Genomic DNA, 21,583 nt, shown 5'->3' on the forward strand with positions numbered 1-21,583 from the left:
GTGTTTCAATTTCAGTTTCAGTTGTGTTCTCTACTCAGCCAGCAATAAAGAAGTAGGGCTGTGCACTGCTTCGGCCTGAGGCCCAAAGCCCGAAGCCCGAGTCAAAGTGGGCTGCTTTGTGTCACTTCAAGCCACTTCCCTTCCTTACCTGAGAGCCACCTATCACCATCGCTGCTGCTGCCACTGCCGCCTCCGCCTCCACCTCCATTGCTTCTGCCTCTGCCACCTTCATCGCCATCGCAGCCACCAGCTTCTGAGGCCTTGATGCGCACCAGCTCTTATTGCAGGGAGTCGCCAGTTTTAAAAGTTTCAGGAAATTGCCACTTTAAAAATGGCGACTCCTTGCAGTAAGAGCCGGTGCGTCTGGGCCTCAGGAGTTGGCGGCGCCGATGACGGCGGCGATGGCGGTGGCATGGTGGTGGAGGCTGCGGAGGTGGCAGCAGTGGAGGAGAAGGTGGCAGCAATGGAGGAGGTGGCGATGGAGGAGGAGCAAGGTAAGGATGCAGCAAGGTAAGGAGCTGGGGGTTTGCACAGGGGCGTCAAGGGCCCCCTGAAGCAGGATTTGGCCATCCGAATCCTGCTTTGGTTTCAGGGCCGAGTTGGGTGGAGGGCTCCACGAAACAGCCCAAGCCAAATCGGGCCCGTTTCTGAAACCACAAAGTGGCTTCCGAGTTGGATCAGGGGGCCCTGCACAGCCCTATAAAGAAGCACATCTGCTTGCCTGCAGTAAGAAGTAAGGGTTTGTTTATTCTGCAGTTATTATGATGAGTAGTAGGACTGTTTGCTTATTGCTAAAGGGTGAAATAAAGAGGTAACTTAAAGTGATCTGAAAAAAAAACTACCCTCTGTTACCCTTTAGTCTTTTAAAGTATCCACTATACTCACACTCGTAGTGGCAATTTTTTCTTCTTTTTCTTGAGTACTAAATGCTTGACCTTGGTTGCCTTGTAATGTGCTCTTAATCTGTTTCTGTAGCTGAATCTATACGCAGCAGTTTTTTCCGTTACCGTACTGCAATGATAAGTAGTATTGCTGCACATGACACAAATGGGCACCAGTAGTTATCACTGCAGTGTGATAACGGTAAAGCCGCTATGTGTAGATTCAGCCTGTGCCTGGTTTTTGTATTGGTGTTGTCATGATAGAAGATTAAAACTGAATTTTTGAGCAAACAAGCCCCACACTAGTTTTTAACTTCTTAGTTATAGCATAAACTGTTTTGTTTGTTTTACACCTTTTGGTATCCCCTTGTTCACTGTATCCTTAATGTCCTTTTTTTCTCATGACACTAAAAATATGCCAGTCATTTAACTCCTGATGTTCGTACTAAATTTCCTGCTAACTTGGCCTTTACATAGCCCATTATGTAACTTAACACACCCTTTGCATGGAAGAGGAGTGAGGGAGATGGTTACTGCCTTTCCCTTCCCCTGGCCTGGCCTCACATCCCCTCCACTAGTGAGTGTGTGTGTGTGTGTGTGTGGGGGGGTGTTGGCTGACACTCTGCGCCCCCCCAATGCCCCGCTAGAAATGTGGCTGCTCCACCTAATGAGGAAGGCTGGCCATCGGGCTGGTAGTAGCTAGTTTCTGGGGCATCCTCGAAGTCAGCCAGGGCCCTGGGTTAGTTGCTTTCCCAGACCCCCCTGTCCCCATGTCCCCTTCCTTCACCAGCTCCCCTGCTATCAGACCCCCCTGCCACTGCCTTCACTTCACACAGTGTGCATTCAATAGAGTTTTTTGAGCTGACCCTATATATATGCAAGCTGTACGTGTGATCAGGTATACTACAGAAAGCAACGTACAGAACTGTTCAAAGGAGCCCTATGCAAGTACAGTTTATTCATGATGTGTATTGAATGTGTGTCCCCCTCCGCTCAACATGTTGTTTGAAAAGTATTTCTATCATGCATATAAGCGTTCTTCTGTATCTTTTTGTTGCGTCAGTTTCCTTCTTGAAATGTAGAGCCCAAAACGTAGCTCCATAGCCTAACCTTTGTTGACTGCACTGATACCGTGTAAGCAAGACAATGCAAAAAGCAGTAATATTTTCATCATCATTCATCAACGTGTGTGAATCATACAATGCAAAAGGTATTTAAACCCTGATGGTAGTCATAATTAAATGGCAAAGGACTGTGGGAGGGAAAAAAAAATCAGAACAGCATAAAAAGCATGTGCAATAGAAAGGCACTTAAAAAAATTAAAAGACTGAGTGCACTGCCATAATAGCCCCTAGATCAATCAGAAGAGATTAGTGGGTGGCTTTGGAATGAAATAGATTTTATACTGACATCAAGATTATTCAGTCAGTTAATTTTCTGTGCATGCTGATGGCTGGTATATTTTATCAGGTGGCAGATCTTCCCTTGGCTTTTGCCAACTGCAGAACAGCTGTTCACTTGTTCAGCAACCATCAGGAACAGTTGTTCTCGGATTAAGGCAGGCTTCGGTTGTGGAAAGGGCTGTTTCTTTGAGAATTATTTAATCGACAGGTCCGCCTTGCTGTGATGTTCCAGGGGTTCCCTCCAAGGCCCTAGGCCAGGGGTGGGCAAGTTGTGGCCTTCCAGATGTTGTTGGACTGGAACTCACATCAGCCATAGCCAACATAGCCAATGGTTAGGGATGATGGGAATTGCAGTCCAATAACATCTGGAGGACCACAAGTTGCCCACCCCTCCCTTGGACCATAGAGGTCACTGGGTAATTCTCCCAGCATCTCCACTGAGTCTGGACTTCATAGAATAGAATCATAGAATAGTAGGGTTGGAAGGGGCCTACAAGGCCATCGAGTCCAACCCCCTGCTCAACTTCACCTAAGCTCCCTCTGCCCTGCATACCTACATACATAAAAATAATCTTCTGCCCCCACCTACTGAGCCATGGAGAGCAGCAGAGCTCCTTTTATATACTTGGCAACGTCATTTAAAGCCAGCAAATGGCTATCCTAGAATCTCCTAGAGTTTCATGGATTTAAATCATTCAGGCATTTAAACCAGAATGAGAGCAATGCTATGGTCCCTGGGAGAGAGTCCCTGGGACTACAGGACTGCTCATAAAATCCTTCTGAGGTTGGAGATCCCCCACCTCAGGAGGGGGAGTCGGACACCTGACCCCCTCCCTCACCTCCTTGCAGCTGGTGCTGATAGAACTGCACAGGCTGCCTCTCCAAGGTGGGAAACGCAGCCTCAGAGAGGGGGAAAAGGCAGCATTCGAGTGGGTGGGGAGGGGAGGAGACCTGCGAGGCCAGGATACAAGTTATTCTGAGTCCCTTCCAGCATCTTTCCTTCCACCTCCAAAGCGCCTTCACTAGACAGGCTAAAAAGCCCATCTAATGCTATCTGCAGGGCGGGAGGACGAGGATGTGAAGATGACTTTTGCTGTTCTTCCTGCCCTCCACTGGATGACTGGACGCCTCCAATGTTTTTATGAAGAGTTGCTTTTATGAAGAGTTGCTAGAGGATAGTAGGATGAGGAGGGATGGTTGCATAGAGGGGAATAGAATTGGTAGGGGGAGAATTTAAGTACTCAGTGGTGAAAGGAAAGCATTCTGCATATGCTCAAAGGCACTCTATATTTAAGAACATAAGAAGAGCCATGCTGCATCAGACCAAGGTTGGGATGGACGAAAGTCCCTTACCTGATCCCGAAGCTTGCTTCGCGGTGGGGGGAAGGCGCTCCGTTCCTCCCCCCGAAATTCTGGCCGGGGGGAGGCGCCCCGTCCCTTCCCCAAAAAAATTCTGGCTGGGGGGAAGGCGCCCTGTCCCTCCCCCCCAAAATTCTGGCCGGGGGGAGGTGCCCCGTCCCTCTGGCTGCGAAACCAACTCTCCTGCCGGGACGCAAATGGCGGCGGCCATAGCCACTGCCGTTTGCGTCCCTGCAGTCAGCTGTGATAGGCTACGTAAATGTTTACGTAGCCTATCACTGCTGACTTAAAAAAAAAAAAAAAGCGCGTACGCTTTTTTTTTTTTCTCCCAGGTTTCTTGCCTGGGAGACACTTCTAATGACCTGTGCATTTTCATACATATTACACAAAAAACTATTGAGGAAGGGGTGAAGGGAAAGCAAATCACTCCCTCCCCCAAATTGGAGAACTCCCCTTCCACATGAAGTGCTGCACCTATCCTTCTGAAACTTTGCTGGTTTCTTACTTAGGGACACCTCTAGGCTGTCTGTAATTTTCAGAACAATGGTCCCCAAGGAAAATAAGGAGAGAAGTATGTCCTCTTTTGGAGACCTCAAAAAGGCCATCCTTGCACAAAACCCCTTGTGGCTAGCATTCTGAAATTTGGAGACATGACCTCCTCTGATGGGGCAATGAATCCTGAAATGTTTATCCAATTCTTCAAAGTAATAAAAATGTTATTGGCAGTTCCCTTTAAAAGAAAATCAAAATATAAACCCTGCACCTATTTTTCTGACATTGGGCAGGTATAATCCCCTTCTAGGGGCTGCTATGCCTGAAATGATCATCCAGTTCTGATCAAGAGAAAAAGTTATAGTTTTTTTTAAAAAAAAAATTCCCATGGTAGTCAACAGGAAGGATAAAGACTCATTTTTCCAAACCTTGACTCAGGTTTGGTGCTGAGCTGAAATGGTCCAACCACAAATTGGCCCGAGAGCAGAAGCGGGATGTTTTCCAAAATGCTGAATTGGGGTCTGAGTTGAGGTGGGGTGGGGGGTCAGTGCACACTTCTTATGTATGTATGTAATCTATACACACATGAAAGCACACACCACATGCACACACCACACACTCACACATATATATTAGAGATGCGCTTAGACTCGGATGCAAATGTGTGTTATGTGCCTGTGCCCAGGATCTTTTAAGAACCTAGCAACGCCCCTGGTTTTAAGAATACTTGACCATATTTGACTGGGTTTTTTGCAAGGGGAGGGGGGCAGATCCGTGAAATTCCCAACCCTAGTTGAAATGGCATCTTAGTAAGACCAATTGGTGATTCCAACAAAGGAATCTGTGGATAATGGGGAAGGCGATTGAAAAACATGCCTCTCTGAAGAACTGCTTCACGCATGGATGTTTAAAAGAGATGGAAGTTCATTGAGTCAAGATAATATGAAGCTTGCCCCCTTGAGGGTATTAGCCTAAAGTCCCTGGGACATACTTTGCCACCAGAATTCCAAAAGAAGATTCACTTTTTCCTTGACTGTACTGACATTCAGTATAGCCTAACATATGAGTCCCTCCAACTAGCTTCAAAAATCGTTTCTGGATTCCATGATCTTTCACTTCATGATCATATCCTGAACCTCACAAGTTGAACCTTTCTGATCCAATGAACGCACCACCCTCTATACATAGAAACTTGGATCCAGAACTGTCACTTGAGGCACAGGTGAACTCAGTGGCACGGAGCACTTTTTATCAGCTTAGGCTGGTATACCAACTACACCCTTATCTGGACAGAGATAGCCTAGCTACAGTTATCCATGCTCTGATAACTTCTTGTCTGGATTACTGCAATGCGTTATACGTGGGGCTGCCTTTGAAAACGGTCCGGAAACTTCAGCTGGTCCAAAATTCAAAGTGCTGGTGTTAACATTTAAAACCCTTAACGGCTTGGGGCCAGGTTACCTGAAGGATCGCCTCCTCCCATATGTGCCTGCCCAGACCTTAAGATCATCATCAGCGGCCCTTCTCCGTGAGCCCCTGCCAAAGGAAGTGAGGCGGGTGGCTACTAGGAGGAGGGCTTTTTCTGTTGTGGCTCCCTGGCTCTGGAATGAGCTCCCTAGTGAGGTTCGCCTGGCGCCTACATTGTACTCCTTTCGGCGCCAGGTGAAGACCTTTTTATTTTCCCAGGCATTTTAGCATTTTAGCTTTCTAAATTTTTATCTTTGCTGTTTTAAATCTGTATTTTAAACTCCTGTACTGCTGCTAGGTTTTATTGTGGTTGTATTGTTATATTGTGGTTTTAATGTTCTATATATTTTAAATTGTTTTATTGTGTGTTGTTTGGTTTTAATTTTTGTGAACCGCCCAGAGAGCTTCGGCTATTGGGTGGTATAGAAATAAATAAATAAATGAATGAATGAATAAAAATATACAACTGATACTGTCATGCACTTGGCAGAGCACCTGGGTAGGGCCTGGATTGTCACAGATATGAGGTTTAGTTCAAACTGCTATAAATATACATCAAGATTCCTGAAGGGGTCATCTCAATTCCTATTGAGATGACAAGCAACCAGCATGCCTTTAAATCATTTTTCTTAGTGAACAACTAAAGATGAAGCTATCTAGCATATAGGTATGACTGAATACAGACTTTGTAGATATGCAGACATTAGTAGATGAATGTTTTGTTGTAGTGTTGGGTATTCCCCCCCCTTGGGTTTTTTTTGGGGGGGAAGTATTTCATGCCTTCTCTGTGGGCTCACTTCAAAAACAGAAGAAAAGAAAACACCTCCTCTGTCAAAAGGTCCAGTCATTGTTCTTGCTAAGCAGCAGGTCTTAAATGTTTTATTTGCATCACGTTTCAAAGACTTGGCAAGCACAGCACAAAATAAACAGCTGCAAACACTTTCCTTTCAAAAATGGCTGCAAAAAAATAAAATAAAAGGATCAGGCAAGACGCAAGATTCACCTACACTTTTGAGAGGAGCTCATTTGTATTCCAGATTGGAATGTAGCTGGATGTTTGCATGTTGGTAACAGAAGAAGTTTTAATGATGAAGCATGGGAGCCTAAAAATCTACCATTCCTAACCTGCCCCTGGAAGAGTAACTCTATGTGTGGCTTTGTATGCCATCAGTCTGCTGCACTGATCTCTCTTCTAGGGATGTTCGAAAGGTACTTACCTTTCGCGAATTATGTTTATGGTTGGGGGGGAGGCGTTCCGTCCCTCCCCCCGGAATCCTCGCCGGGGGGGAGGCACTCCATTCCTCCCCCCCCGGAATCCTGGCCGGCCGGCTGTGCTCTGCAGCGATTCTGCAGAGCCGCTGGCCGGCTCCGCCAGCAGCCGGACATCCGGCCGCTGGCTAGCAGCGATGCAAATGGCGGCGGCCGTAGCTGCCACCGTTTGCGTCCCTGCAGTCAGCCGTGATAGGCTACGTAAGTCACGGCTGACTTAAAAAAACAAAACAAAAAAAGCGTATATGCAAATGGCGGCGGCCGTGGCCGCCACCATTTGCGTATGCGCGTGTTTTTTTTTTTAAGTCATCCGTGATAGGCTACATAAACATTTACATAGCCTATCATGTTTTGTTTTGTTTTTTTTAACTGGAAATGGTGGTGGCGACGGCCAGACGGAAGATTGGCCGCCACCGCTGCTGCCGCCCCCCCGCTGCCGGAGCTGCTGCCGGAGCTGCCGCCGCGAGGAAGATCCGCCCAAGGTAAGTCTCATCCCGGGGGGTGGCGGGGGGGGGGTGGCAGGCCATTCCGCCACCGATTTCGGGTTTGCACTGGCATTCGGCCTCCCCGAGATCTGTGGCGGAACTTTCGTACATCCCTACTCTCTTCAACTCGCCAAAGTGCATTTGCCCAGTACAGTTCAGCTGTACAAGCAGAGTTGTAATCTCGTATTTTCTATACAGTAGGTAGGGCTGTCTTGCAGTCAAAGAACTCCAGGGAGTATCCACTGCTGCCCATCTGCAAGCAGGGCCACCACCGTTTCCGTTCTATGAATGGTGAGCTCTGCCAATTCCGCTGTGCAAGCAATGGGCACCACTTGTGAAACAGAGACCGAGCCCTTCCAGGGGCGAGTCCCTTATGAGAGCTCCACCAACCGGTCCCATCCCAGAACTGAGCATTTCTGGAATGATTTCTAAATCTCCATTGCTCAGCCAGTGGGTGCCACTTACACAACAGAACTGGCAGGGCCGGCCGCCGCTGCTGGTCACCGTTGGATTCTGCCCAACCAGTCAGTTATTGGATTAAATCTGCATTGATTTGCATATGTAAGGAGTATCATCCTTCCTTTGTTTTTGGATCATGCTAGACTCTAGAGTGGCCCTGTGTCCTACTCTACAGTTATCTGTTTAAAGACTTCCTCTATTTAAAGGGCTGTCCAGTTGTACAAGGTAAGGTGGACATGTGTCCCACTTTACAGAGGAGAGTCACTGTTTGAAGGCATCCTCTATTTGAAGGGTTGTCCACTCCAGTGGAGGCTGGGGGCTCCGATGTCGGTGAGCTGGTGAATCCACTCCAGGTTTCAGTTGGAACCAGTCAGAACTCTAACGGAGCTATCCAAGCTTGCTCACCAACATCTTTCCAAATGACACTGATAAAAGGGGGAAAAGAAACCTTTATTTTATACTGAAAATGCCAGCAAATCATGTTTGCTTCAACTGGGTTGTTCTGTTTTACCCCCTCTGGAAATGAAACAGTTTGCGTCTGAATAATCTCTCTGTGTGACTCCAGGAAGAGCTTACTTCTTATTCATTACCTGGAATCTCTCTAGGTCATGACGCAGCTGGGGTGTCTCAGCGGCTCTCTCTAAGAAGATTGCCAATGACTAAGCTGAAGGACTTGCCGTGAATGTGCAGCAAGCTTGTCTGGGTTTTTTGAAAGAAGGATTAGCATGTCTAGTTAAGAGATATTACCTGTTACTTAGGTTCTGTCTGCAGTTGTTCAGTAAATTCCAACATATGCTTTAAAACCTCTTTCAATATTTTCATCTAGGCTGCAATTCTGCAATGCTCACGAGGAATTGCACTGCTTCTGTGGAGGCTGCTGGAGCCGATGTCAGTAGGGCAGCGAATCTGCTCTGGGATTCAGTCAGAATCAGTCAGAACTCTGAAGGATTTACCAAACAGCTGACATCGGAGCTGCCAGCCTCCGCTGCACCGCCTCCACCGGGACTACAGGGGCACCAGGGTCTCAGAACTCCTGGTAAGTGGTTCAGGATCATTTCTCAGTACTGAGTTACAATTGCAAGCTTCCGTGAAGAAGCATATGTAGTGTTTTGTTTAAGGCCAACCTGGCATTATATACAGTCAGGGCCAGAAATATTGGAACAAGGATAACTGTTTTGGCAGTTGGCCTCTGTACACCACCACATTGAAGTTGAAAGGAAACTAGGAATGGCGGAGAATTTCTCCACGAATCTTTGGGAGGCCGAGTGCCGACGCATTCGGCCCCCCGAAAGTGTTGGGGAAATTCTCTGCCGGCCCCCCGCCCCCCCCGGGATGGGTCTTACCTTCGGCGAATGTCCCTCTCAGTGGGTCCCGGTGGCGTTTCGGCGGCGTTTCGGTGGGGGCAGGGGTGGCGGCCGGTCTCCTGACCGGCTGCCGCCACCGCCATTACAAAATAAAAAAGTACAGTAAAAACAAACAAACACACACCCGTGATAGGCTACGTGACGATTTACGTAGCCTATCACGGCTAGATTTCCAAAGTCAGCCATGATAGGCTACGTAAATCGTCACGTAGCCTATCACGGGTGACTTTGGGAAAAAAAAAGCGCGTATGCAAATGGCGGCGCCCCAAGGGCACCGCCATTTGCGTTCCTTATTTGGACAGGGGTAGTCTACGTAAAGATTTACGTAGACTATGGTGAAAATAAGGGAACGCTATTTGCGTTGCCCTTATTTTCGCCGTAGTCTACGTAAATCTTTACGTAGACTAGACGTGCCAAAATAAGGAACGCAAATGGCAGCGCCCGTGGGACGCCGCCATTTGCGTACGCGCTTTTTTTCCCCCCAAAGTCACCCGTGATAGGCTACGTGATGATTTACGTAGCCTATCACGGCTGACTTTGGAAATCTAGCCGTGATAGGCTACGCAAATCGTTACGTAGCCTATCACGGGTATGTGTGTGTGTGTTTTACTTTTTTTTTCACGGCCAGGGAGACAGGGCGCTCCTCCCCGGCCTGAATTTTGCCGGCGAGGGATGGGGCGCCTCCTCCCCCGGCCTGAATTTTGGCCGGGGGAGGCGGGGCACTTCCCCCCCTCGCCTGAACTTCGGGGGGAGAACCGAAGCGCCTCCCCCCCACCGCGAAGCAAGCTGCGGGACAAGGTAAGTCCCTTTCATCCATCCCTAAAGGAAACCCACCCAGATGGGAGCAAAGTCAGAACTTTCAGCTGTAATTCAAGGGGTGTGACAAAAGTGGGGCACTAACCATTCAGGAAGGACAGCCGGTGGCCTACACCCCCCCCCCATCGTTGGTGGCTCATAAGTAATGGAACTAATGGCTGACAAGCAGCTGCATGGCCAGATGTGGCCTGTTTCCTGGGTGCCCCATAACCAATCAAGCAGAGAAAAGGCCTGGAGGTGGTTCTGAGTGTTACATTTGCATTTGGTAGCTGTTCACTGGAACTCCCAACATGAGGTCCAAAGAGGTGTCCATGTGAGTGAAGGAGGCCATCATTAGGGTGAGGAAACAACATAAACCCATCAGAGAGATAGCAAAAACAGTGGGAGTGGCCAATACAACAGTTTGGAACATCCGGAAAAAGAAGGAATTAACTGGCAAGCTCAGCAACAGCAAAAGGCCTGGAAGACCACGGAAGACAACTAAAGGGGATGACTGCAGAATTCTGCTCATGGTGAAGAGGAACCCTTTCACAACATCTAGCCAGGTCAAGAACGCTTTTGTGGAGGTAGGCATATCATTGTCAACATCTACAGTCAAGAGACGGCTTTATGAATGTAAATACAGGGGCTTCACAACAAGGTGCAAACCACTGGTAATGCTCAAGAACTGAAAGACCTTTGCCAGCAAACACCTAAAAAAGCCTGCCCAGTTCTGGAATAAGATTGTTTGAACTGATGAAACCAAGATTAACTTGTAGCAGAATGATGGGAAGAGAAAAGTATGGAGAAGGAAAGGAACAGCTCATGATCCAAAGCATACCACATCATCTGTCAAACATGGTGCAGGCAGTGTTACGGCATGGGCATGTATGGCTGCAGATGGAACTGGGTCACTGGTGTTTATTGATGACCTGACTACTGATAAACATAGCAGGATGAATTCTGAAGTGTATAGGACTATACTTTCTGCTCAGATTCAGCCGAATGCTGCCAAACTGATAGGACACCGCTTCATATTGCAGATGGATAATGACCCAAAACATACAGCAAAAGCTACCCAAGAGTTTCTCAAGGCAAAGAAGTGGGATGTTCTTCAATGGCCAAGACAGTCACCTGATCTCAACCCAATAGAGCATGCTTTTCACCTACTGAAGACAAGACTGAAGGCAGAAAGACCAACAAACAAGCAGCAGCTGAAGGCACCTGCAGTCAAGGCCGGGCAAAGCATCTCGAGGGAGGAAACACCGCATTTGGTCATGTCCATGGGTTCCAGACTTCAGGCAGTCATTGACTTAGGGTTGGCAGAGAATTTCTCCCCGAAACTTCGGGGGGCCGAGCGCCAACGTGTTCGGCCCCCCGAACAAGTTTCGGGGAGAAATTCTCTGCACCCCCCCGCCCCCGCACCCCCCCAGGACGGGACTTACCTTTCCTGAATGTCCCTCCAGGCGGCGGGTCCTGGCGGCGGTTCGTCGGGTCTTTGTCAGGGGCAGGGGCGGCAGCCCATCTTTCGACCGGCTGCCGCCACCGCCATTCCAATAAAACTAAAAAAAAAAAAACGCCCCCGTGATAGGCTACGTGACGATTAACGTAGCCTATCACGGCTAGATTTGCAAAGTCAGCCGTGATAGGCTACATAAATCGTCACGTAGCCTATCACGGGTGACTTTAAAAAAAAAAAAAAAGCGCGTACGGATAATGGCGGCCCCCATAGGGAGCCGCCATTCCCGTTCCTTATTTGGTCGCTGTAGTCTACGTAAAGATTTACATAGACTACAGGGACCAAATAAGGAACGCGAATGGCGGCTCCCTATGGGGGCCACCATTTGCGTATGCGCTTTTTTTTTTTTTAAAGTCACCCGTGATAGGCTACGTGACGATTTACGTAGCCTATCACGGCTGACTTTGCAGATCTAGCCGTGATAGGCTACGTTAATCATCACGTAGCCTATCATGGGGGCGTTTTTTTTTTTTAACGTTTAATTTCGCGGCCGGGCGAGGCGAGGCGCCTCCTCCCCGGCCTGAATTTCGGCCGGGCGAGGCGGGAAGCCTCCCCCCCCGGACTGAACTTCGGGGGGAGAGCAGCGAAGCACCTCCCCCCCACCGCGAAAAGCTGCGAGACCAGGTAAGTGGGTTTCGTGCACCCCTACATTGACTGCAAAGGATTTTCATCCAGGTATTAAAGGTGATCCTTAAGTTTGAAATGATGTTGGTTTGTTCCATTACTTATGAGCCACCAACGATGGGTGTGTGTGTATGCCACTGGCTGTACTTCCTGAATGGTTAGTGCCCCACTTTTGTCACACCCCTTGAATTGCAGCTGAAAGTCCTGACTTCGCTCCCATCTGGGTGTGTTTCCTTTCAACTTCAATGTGGTAGTGTACAGAGGCCAACTGCCAAAACAGTTATCCTTGTTCCAATATTTCTGGCCCTGACTGAATATATATAGCTTGCCTCACCGCTAGCGAAATATTCATTTATCTTGAGTCTAGCTTAATGCAGGAGATGGCTGGAAACATTATGCTGCTTTTGTTCCCTTCATTACTCTTGACATATGATTTTGAACATCACCATGATCACTAATTCAGCTGTACCCATCAGCAGGAGAGGACTGAGCCTTGCACATTTGCTGTTAAAAAGGTAAAGCAATTAGAGTGTTGGGTAACTGCCTACTTCTTGAATACAGGTACTTGAATTTTGGACAATTTGAAATAATGGGCATACAATCAAAAGTGGGTGTGTGTGCACGTGTGCACGCATGCATGCACGCACGTGCGCACACACACGCGCACGCACACATGCACACATAGTTTTAATGGGCACAGTCCAGGACTAAGTCACATTTGTTTCGTTGGGAGAGGTTTAAGCACTTGCTTAATGCATCCCGTTGCAATTAGAGAGACTTCAGAGTGAGTCGTTTTGGCTAGGTCATGCTCATTGTTTTCATTTATAATCAGGGCTGAAGCAAAATGGCCCACTCCATTTTGCTGCAATCTGAAGCACACTGTTTCAGCCCATCCCTATTAACAATGCAATTGTACTTAACAAAATGGCTGGGCAGATGGACCTGGGGAACGGTTCAGCTGATCAAAAGCACATTGATGGGAATGATGTCCCACTGCACAGAGAACACGTGAATTCCAATCAGTAGTCATTTCAGCTAATGAAAGGCCGCTGTATGCATTATGTTTTGTGCTCAGGAACTAATTTCCAATGGCAAAGGATGGGTGCCTTGCCTAATCTATAGAAGCTGCTTTACGACAGGACACCATGAGGACAGAAGTCAGCTTACAAAATGGCCTGTTTTGGCAAACAGTCCTTTTTTGGTTTGGTACCAAGCTAATGCTCTGGGAATACGTCCCAATGATTTTGGTGGAATTTGCTCCAGCTAGGGGGGCTTAGGATTGCAGCCTAAAGCAACCTGTACTTGACCAAATAGCACCAGGGTACATTTAGCTATGTAGACATTATCCTAAGCTTACAGACAAACATTTACCTTAATAGGATTGATGGCCATGAAGCAGCTGTTCAACAGGGCTCTCCTTTTTCATCCTGCTCTTGGCATGCTGCTGCTTCCAGAGAAGAAGGGTCAGCACCCTTGTGGCAGAAGAGTATTCTGGGAAAAGGACGTACAGCACACCAGGAATAGCTAAATAGAGAGCCAGCGTGGTGTAGTGGCTAGAGTGTTGGACTGGGAATGAGGAGATCCAGGTTGTGGTCCCCACTCGGCCATGGAAGCTCGCTGGGTGACTTTGGGCCAGTCATAGACTCTCAGCCCAACCTACCTCACACGGTTGTTGTGAGGATAAAATGGAGAGGAGGAAGATTATGTACGCTGCCTTAAGGAGGAAGAAAGGTGGGATATAAATGTTATCAATCAATAAATGGCTAAATTGGGTGAGGGAAATCAACACATTGTAAGTGGTGAGTGATTGTCTTGGAGAGGTAGAGGGAGCAAGTAGAAAGGAAGTAGGAACAAGAAGCACGTAGAGAGATGTGGTTTAGGACAGGCTCCATGCAAAACTGTTTTTCTACCAGGACAAAGGCCCTACCCGAACTTGGATGCATCTGCCAAAAGAGGCAATTAAAAAACAACAGGTCACCACTAATACAGGCTTCCCTACCCTGGTGCCTTCCAGATGTGTTGGACTACACTCCCAGCACCCCAGCCAGCAAGCCAATGGCTGTGTTGAGTGGGGATGATGGAAGTTGTAGTCCAATACATCTGGAAGGCACCAGGTTGGTGAAGGCTGCACAAATAGAAAAAAAAGTTACTTCTGTTACTTTTGAAGTATGAGAAGCTGGAATTCCCAGAGGCTTCTCGTGGTTTGGTCTGTAGCACATTTGTTTGCATTGTGCTTTGTGACATCCTGGCTAACTTTCCTATGAGCCTGGCTAGAATTTTAGCAATAGCCCACCTTATGAGAACAAAGAAACCTTTTGGAAAGAAATTATGACTCAATCAGAGTCCTTTAAACCTGAGTGAAACACGAATCTATAAGTGGTAATTTTTTCCTAATATATTTTTCCTCATATGTATTACAAAGGTGACATGATGCAATTGCAGTGTAGTAACTGGGAAAACACCATGTCCCATGGGTCACCAAATGTGTTTATGCAATATCTGCCAGGGCTGGCCCAAAGTATTTTGCTGCCTGAGGCAGAGCAGCAAATAGTGCCCCCCACCGCCCCCCAGGCAAGTGTGTAGTACCCAAGGCTGGCCAAGTCACCCGAGGCAGAAAATCCCACAAAGACATTTTTACCCTTCACTGGCGGTACAAATAGAATAATAAACTAGGAGCAAAACCCCGTATTTTAAATCCGTATTTAGCAACTAAGGGAGCAATCCTATGCATGTTTAGGCAGAGAAAAGTCCTACAATTCTCAGCATGCCCCAGCCAGCAACCCTAAGTCTTTTTTTATTTTTACTCTAGAGTAGGTGCAGGGCCCCCAATCTAGATTGGGGACCTTAGCATGGGGAGTATGGGGGACTTTTAAGATCAGGCCCATTGCACCTACTCTGGAGGAAAAATGCAGGGCGGGAGCAGGGAGACATAGCTGCTAGATACAGATTTAAAGCAATGTCTGTTTTGGCTCCTAAATGATTATCAATTGGATGACTTTCATGATCTGAAGTACAGCTCTGACTAAGGCCGCCACCTCACTCTGCCAAATGGTTGGGCTGTCCCAGGTATCACATGGCAGTGCCCCAGGATGAAAGGCATGGCAAGGAAGCAGTAGGTGGCAGGGAACCATTTCCGTCTTCTCCATGCACACGCCACTGCTGCTCCATCCTCCTCTGCCTGGCCAGGTGAGGCCTGAAAAGGGAGGAGAGAGTTTGGGGGGCAGGGGGCTCTGTAGAGGAAATGCACTGAAGACCACTGTATTTCGAGGAGACAGGAGAGTGGCATGCCACAATTGTTCCTTGCATGCCTGAATCTCTTGGAGAACCTTAAAAACCTGGTCCCCTTGAAGAGCTCTCAAGCATCTAGGCTGGAAGCTTTGCTTTCCAAGATCAGTTGTCTGCTTGGGAGCGTACAGCCTTGAATCAATTAGGTTGGCCACTGTCCACTAGCTTATCTTTGGGACAGTACAAGAATGTATGAACATGTAGGGATGTCAGAGAATTTCTCCACGAATCTCGGGGAGGCCGAATGCCAGCGCATTCGGCCCCCTGAAATCGGTGGCAAAACGGTCTGCCTCCCCGCCCGCCCCGGGACGGGACGGGACTTACCTTTGGCGAATGTCCCTGGCGGCGGTGGCTCTGGCGGCGGCTCGGTGGCGGCTCGGCGGCGGCCAGTCTTCCGACCGGCTGCCGCCGCCATTTTCAGTAAAAAAACCAAAAAATGTGATAGGCTACATAAAGATTTACGTAGCCTATCATGGCTAGATTTTCAAAAAATACCGTGATAGGCTACGTAAATGTTTACGTAGCCTATCACGGCTGAGTGAAAAAAACAAAACAAAACCACGCGTACGCAAATGGCGGGCTATGGCCGCTGCCATTTGCGTTCCCGGCCGGCTGGGATTTGCGGCGGGAGGGACGGGGCGCCTCCCCCCCAGCCAGAATTTCAGGGGGAGGGACGGAGCGCCTCCCGCCCACCGCAAAGCAAAATTCGTCAAAGGTAAGTGGCTTTCGTACATCCCTAGACCTGAGAATCTGACTGTCACCCTAGGTGTGATCAGTTAGGGCGCTCTTCAAACCTGTGCGTAGCAACAGGAGAACTCAAGTATAAAAGTCACCACAGGCTTGCCCACTGAGAGCTTTGATGCAGAGCTGTTGTGTGCTGGCCGTTTGACTGGGGTATCTCTGTTGTCGTTCACCTGGAGCTCCCAAGAAGAACAGAATGGGGAAGTAAGCTTTCTTGCTCAGTATCTCATGTTTCTCTTTATCATGTTGCCTGCTATCTAATAAAATCCTTGACTTCTATCCACGTGCGTGTTTATTGCTTCTGAATCCTAAAAGAACCTTTGCCTCTTGGCAAAACAGGGTCTAGCAGGGAGGCTGCTGGGAATTCTTCTCTGGTTTGTGTTTTAATCCAAGCCAGCAAAAGACTTTTGTGACTTTAGAAGTTCACCTCTGATTTGAGGCAGGCTTTTAAGAGCCTCCAAAGTTCATTTCCAAGCCTTTCTCAGGAAAACATTGCTAGCATCTCTAGTGCCAAGTGGAAATGTTTTATTTGCTCATGACTTTTAGATTCTGCTGGTGGCTTTGTGTGTGTAATATAAGGCGCTTTTTTTGCCTTAAATTGTTTGATGTTTTGTATTTGGCTTGCATGATTTTATTTTGTAAGCTGCATTGAAAATATCTATTTGAAAGGTAGGGTAAAAATGTATAAATAAATAAAGAGAAATTGGAGAAGCTCCAAACTGTACCTTCACTATTCAGCCTTTCAAGTTTGTTGAAGTATCCCTTCTTAAGGGAAGAAATAGTCTCTCTCTCTCTCTCTCTCTCTGCCCTCCCCCCATGGTATGCTATGTCTACTCTCCAGATGCTGAATTGTTTTGTGAACTATTGCTCTTCAGGTCTCAGTCATAACTCCCACCTGCTGTGATATGATCAGTAACATGACCCCTTCTTACTGTATTATTAGAAGTGCAAATTACATTTGGTACTGATGTTTGCACAGATGCATTACCTTGGGAAGTGAAATAATTTCTGTATTTGTTCACAGCAAGGCAGCTGGTTCCATCCATAGTAATAACGGTTTGCTACGACGACACTTCCCCAGTTCACCTTTGCTTGGATATACCATACTTATGCAGTATTTTGCATGGTGCAGCAGCTCTCTTTCCCATAGTGCCATTTAGAGAGTGAGGCTGCAGTCCTATACTTTATTTATTTATTTATTTATTTATTTATTTAATTAATTTCTATACCACCCAATAGCCGCAGCTCTCTATACACACTTAACCTGGGAGTTAGTCCATTGAATTAAATTCAGCTTCCTTCTAAATAGACATGCATAGGATTGCATTGTGAATGGAGTGTCCCTGTCCCCGGTGTTTCTGCCAACTTGTGATTAGGAGCAACTGGAAGGCTGTGGAGTCCTGTAGGGGTGTTTTCTCAAAGTCATACCATTGCTCAAGCTACATTAGGAGTAACAGGTCAGCAGAAGGTAGGGGGCACAGATCCAGTTTGGTCCGTATATTGCGCAGAACAAATAGAGCTATTTTCTGCTTTTCCACGGAGAAAAATAGCTAGATTTGTTGAGCTCAACTATGAATTGAACTGGCTGTGTGTGTCAGTCACCCATAACTACTTAGTGATTCGCCTCACTTTCCCACTAAAATCTTAAATGATGCCCTGCATCTCCTTTTTTGCTTTATGATCAAGCCTGTGCCATTTTCTATTACTTGGTTTTAAAGAAACTTGAGTCACATTGTCCTGTAAACTAAACTTGGAAAAGAGCCTAAGAGAAAAGATACCACCATGTGTACCTATGGATACACTTGGAAAAAAAGACTATGTTTTCAAACTTGAAATGATGTATGTTCAGAGATGGAAGAGTAGAAATATCAAGAGAAAGCACGCACAGTGAAGACTGAATGGGTATCAGTAGGTGAATTCAGACAGATCAGCACCATTTGGAAGTCTGTCCAGTACCTGTGAATGCTGCCTGATAAATGCGCACAGTACATGCACATGAACCAAGATTAAGGCTCAGTGTTAGTTGTTGCCTGAAAGTGAATGAAAATGTGAGAAAGTGCAAAAGAGTAAGGGAAGATTGATGCTTTTGGACAAATGGGGCTTCTGCTTCTGTAGGTGATGCTGTAGGTGATGCCATGAAGCCAGCTTCAATTGTCTCTCTTTATAGTGATAAGAAAATAGGTGAATTAGAAAAAAAAATGCAGTCAAGCCTTCATGAATTATATCCTTTCAATTTGTGCCACAGTGTTATGAGAGCACGTGGTAGATTCTCTCTCTCTCTCTCTCTCTCTCTCTCTCTCTCTCTCTGCTTTATAGCAAGGCTCTCTAATTGGTTTGCTATAAACATTTGACATAATGAAACAATAGCCAAACCAATTAACTTAGAATGCTAAGACATATAGTAACAACATCATGAAAAATGTTTTTTTTGTAGTTGACAATGACAGCGGCATTCATTAAAAAAAGGATCTCTTTCAGAAAACCATCTTTTAATTTCTTTCTAAAGGTCAGCGGGAAGGCCAGGAGACAAACCTCCTTGGGCCCCATAACTGAAGTGCCACTACTAAGAAGGCCCTCAGGTTTGTAGCCCTCTGCTATTCCTCACTGGGGCCTCTTCAGAAGATCTTCATTCCCAAGGATGCACACTTGGAAGGAAGCATAGGTAGGTCTCAGGCTATGCTATCTAGCAATGGCTCAATATTGTCCCCAGCCAATTATGGACTAGGGATCATCCCCAGATAGTTCCTTCTTGTGTCCTTTTTGGGTACACCAGCATCAGTATACAACAGAGTCGAAGCAACACTTGCTGGGAGAAAGAGTCGAACAGCACAGGAAAGAAGAAGCAAGATTTGGCTTGGGCCTAGAAGGAGTTACTGGGTGATGCAGCCAACGTTGAGCACGTTTTGCTTATAAAAACGAACCTCATTTGGACTGAACTTTTGCTTCAGTTGAGTGACACAAAACCAAGTGCTTCATGCTCTGCAATCCCCCTGGAATCGTTGGAGAAGTCTGGACTGACTGCCCTTCCAGCTCTGTGATGTTATGTTTGATCTCTTTTTCTACTGAAGGACAAACATGATGCTACAGAGTGGGAAGCGACATGTGTGGCTATTGGTTTTGGCGGTAGCAGCCCTTACATATAAGCTTGTTTATATTTGTAGCCACTGTCTCCCATTCTCCAGTATGGGAGGTCTAGCCGGGACATAGACTGAGGACACATGAAGTCAGCCCCTTTGCTGAAGCTAGGCAAGTCTGAGTCTCGTCAGTGCCTGGATGAGAGACTGTCTGGGAATCCCAGGCATATGGCCTTGATTTCCATGATTGAAGGAAGGTGGGATATAAATGCACGAAATAAGTGAAATATTTTATGTCATCTGACTGTTGGTCCATATAGTCCATCTGTTCTGACTGACAAAGGGTCCTGAGGTATTATGTAAGCATGGAAATGCATATAACGAAATCTAGACCAGGGTGGGCAACTTGTGCCTCTCCATATTTTTTGGGCTACAGCTCCCAAGATCCCTTATCATTGGCTGTACTGTCTAGGGCTGGTGGGAGTTGTAGGCCAAAACATCTGGAGGGCCATAAGTGCCCACTCCTGGTCTAGACATGCTGCAAGATCTACAGCAAGATCTTGCAGCATGGAGCACTCTTGTTCAGGATGCCAGCCAGCCTGCCATGCTAGGACAGTCCATTTCCTACACTTTGGGTTTTCTTTCCCCATCCCTCAAGAGCCGGTATGCATTCTGTGACCACTGAGCATGCTCAGTCCTTACTGTATAGTTTTTGGGTTGTTCACCCCTTTGTTTTACTTCCCTCTAAAGGTTTTTCATACTTCTACATAAGAACATAAGAAGAGCCATGCTGGGTCAGACCAAGGGTCTATCTAGTCCAGCATTGTGTTCACACAGTAGCCAATCAGCTGTCAACCAGGAACCCACAAGCAGGACACGTGTGCAACAGCACCCTCCTGCCCATATTCCCCAAGAACTAGGGCACATGGGAATATTGGCTCTGATACTGGAGGTAGCACATAGCCATCAGGACTAGTAGCCATTGGCTTCCAAGAACATATTTGCAAAGGTAACCATGCATTTGGAATCATGCAGGGGAGGAGGCATTAAATAATACCTAATTCTCCCCACTGCTTCCCTGCTCCAAACTGTCCTCATCCAAAGCAATGTTTCTCTTAAAAAAAAAAAAACAGTTTTTTAAACCCTGGCTGTCTGGGTTTTGTTCATTTATTTGTATATAATGTTTGGTTAGGCTCACAGAGAGAAGCCTTTCTAACTCTGCAATATCAGGAGATCCTTTAAATGGAAATGCCACAAATTGCACCTGAGACCTCATGCACTCTAATGGGGCACCTTTCATTATATGTCTGTTGTTTCTAAATAAAAGTATGTTGTCCTAACAATTAACATCCAGGCAATTTTCTGTGGAAGATACCTTACTGAGAATCAGTCCATCTTCTGAAATAAAAATATTTTGAATAAATGTATCTTACTCCTCCGAGCTGGGTTAGCTGTGCAAACAAGGTAATTATTTCCAATCGTCATCATATTCCTTCGGTAAGACTGTGAAAGAAACTATGTTCTCGAAATGTTTGAATCTAGAATGTGCCACTGGGAAAAGAACTAGGTTATACGTGATGTTCTATTCAGGCATTGTGCAGAGAGCATTTTCCCATTGCAGTCTAAGCTGTGCTAAGTCTCTTGTTCTGTCCCATGGCAGCTTGTGATAACTGGAACTCTCTGCTTTTTCTCCCCTCTAGTCTTTACTCCTTCCAACAGCTAATTATTCATGGTCTGTTTCAGACAGCTACTGATTTCAAGTTTGTTGTTTGTGTGCGTGCGTGCGTGCATGCGTGTGTGCACACACACAGATACATATATGCATTAAGTCTTTTAATTCCCATAGCAGGTTGTTCTGCTCTCTAATTCCAGAGGACTGCAGAGCAAACTTCCATGTGAGGTTGTTGCCAGTGTCAACTTGTGTCCCAGGCTCTAAAGGAGGAAGAGGTTTGGAATTCTAGGTTTATTTCTGCTATTAAATCTGTTATTAAGAACATAAGAAGAGCCATGCTGGATCAGACCAAGGGTCTATCTAGTCCAGCATTCTGTTCACACGGTGGCCAACCAGCTGTCGACCAGGAACCAACAAGCAGGGCATGAGCACAACAGCACCCTCCTGCCTATGTTCCCCAGTAAGTGGTGTACATAGGCATACTGCCTCTGATACTGGAGGTAGCACATAGCCATCAGGAGTAGTAGCCATTGACAGCCTTTTCCTCCATGAATTTGTCCAACCCCATTTTAAAGCCATCCAAATTGGTGGCCATCACTACATCCTGTTATTGATACAGGTTTAGATGCATCAGTTTTCCTATGCAAGTGTGGAGGCTTCTTAAAATGGAGGTATGTATGTTCAGTCTGTGCCT

At 46.7% G+C, this 21,583-nt stretch overlaps 1 protein-coding gene across 2 annotated transcripts; it reads left to right on the forward strand.

Moving 5' to 3' along the window:
• The first annotated feature begins 375 nt into the window (after positions 1–375).
• LOC146352151 (uncharacterized) lies at positions 376–20,656 on the forward strand. 2 transcript variants are annotated; one of them, XM_084832067.1, is made up of 4 exons: positions 376–494; positions 7,267–7,353; positions 8,642–8,851; positions 18,650–20,656. In XM_084832067.1, exons 1-4 carry the CDS (start codon positions 413–415, stop codon positions 18,694–18,696), a joined length of 426 nt encoding a protein of 141 aa, XP_084688193.1. In that variant the 5' UTR covers positions 376–412; the 3' UTR covers positions 18,697–20,656. The 2 variants fall into 2 exon arrangements, 1 of the variants encoding a protein (XP_084688193.1); XR_014787342.1 differs by lacking the exons at positions 376–494; positions 7,267–7,353 and adding an exon at positions 8,470–8,547.
• The last annotated feature ends 927 nt before the right edge of the window (positions 20,657–21,583 follow it).

The sequence above is a fragment of the Heloderma suspectum genome, chromosome 2, assembly GCF_057233095.1.
Source record: "Heloderma suspectum isolate Gila_16-S chromosome 2, 16-S_ref, whole genome shotgun sequence".
NCBI classification, from domain to species: Eukaryota; Metazoa; Chordata; class Lepidosauria; order Squamata; family Helodermatidae; genus Heloderma; species Heloderma suspectum.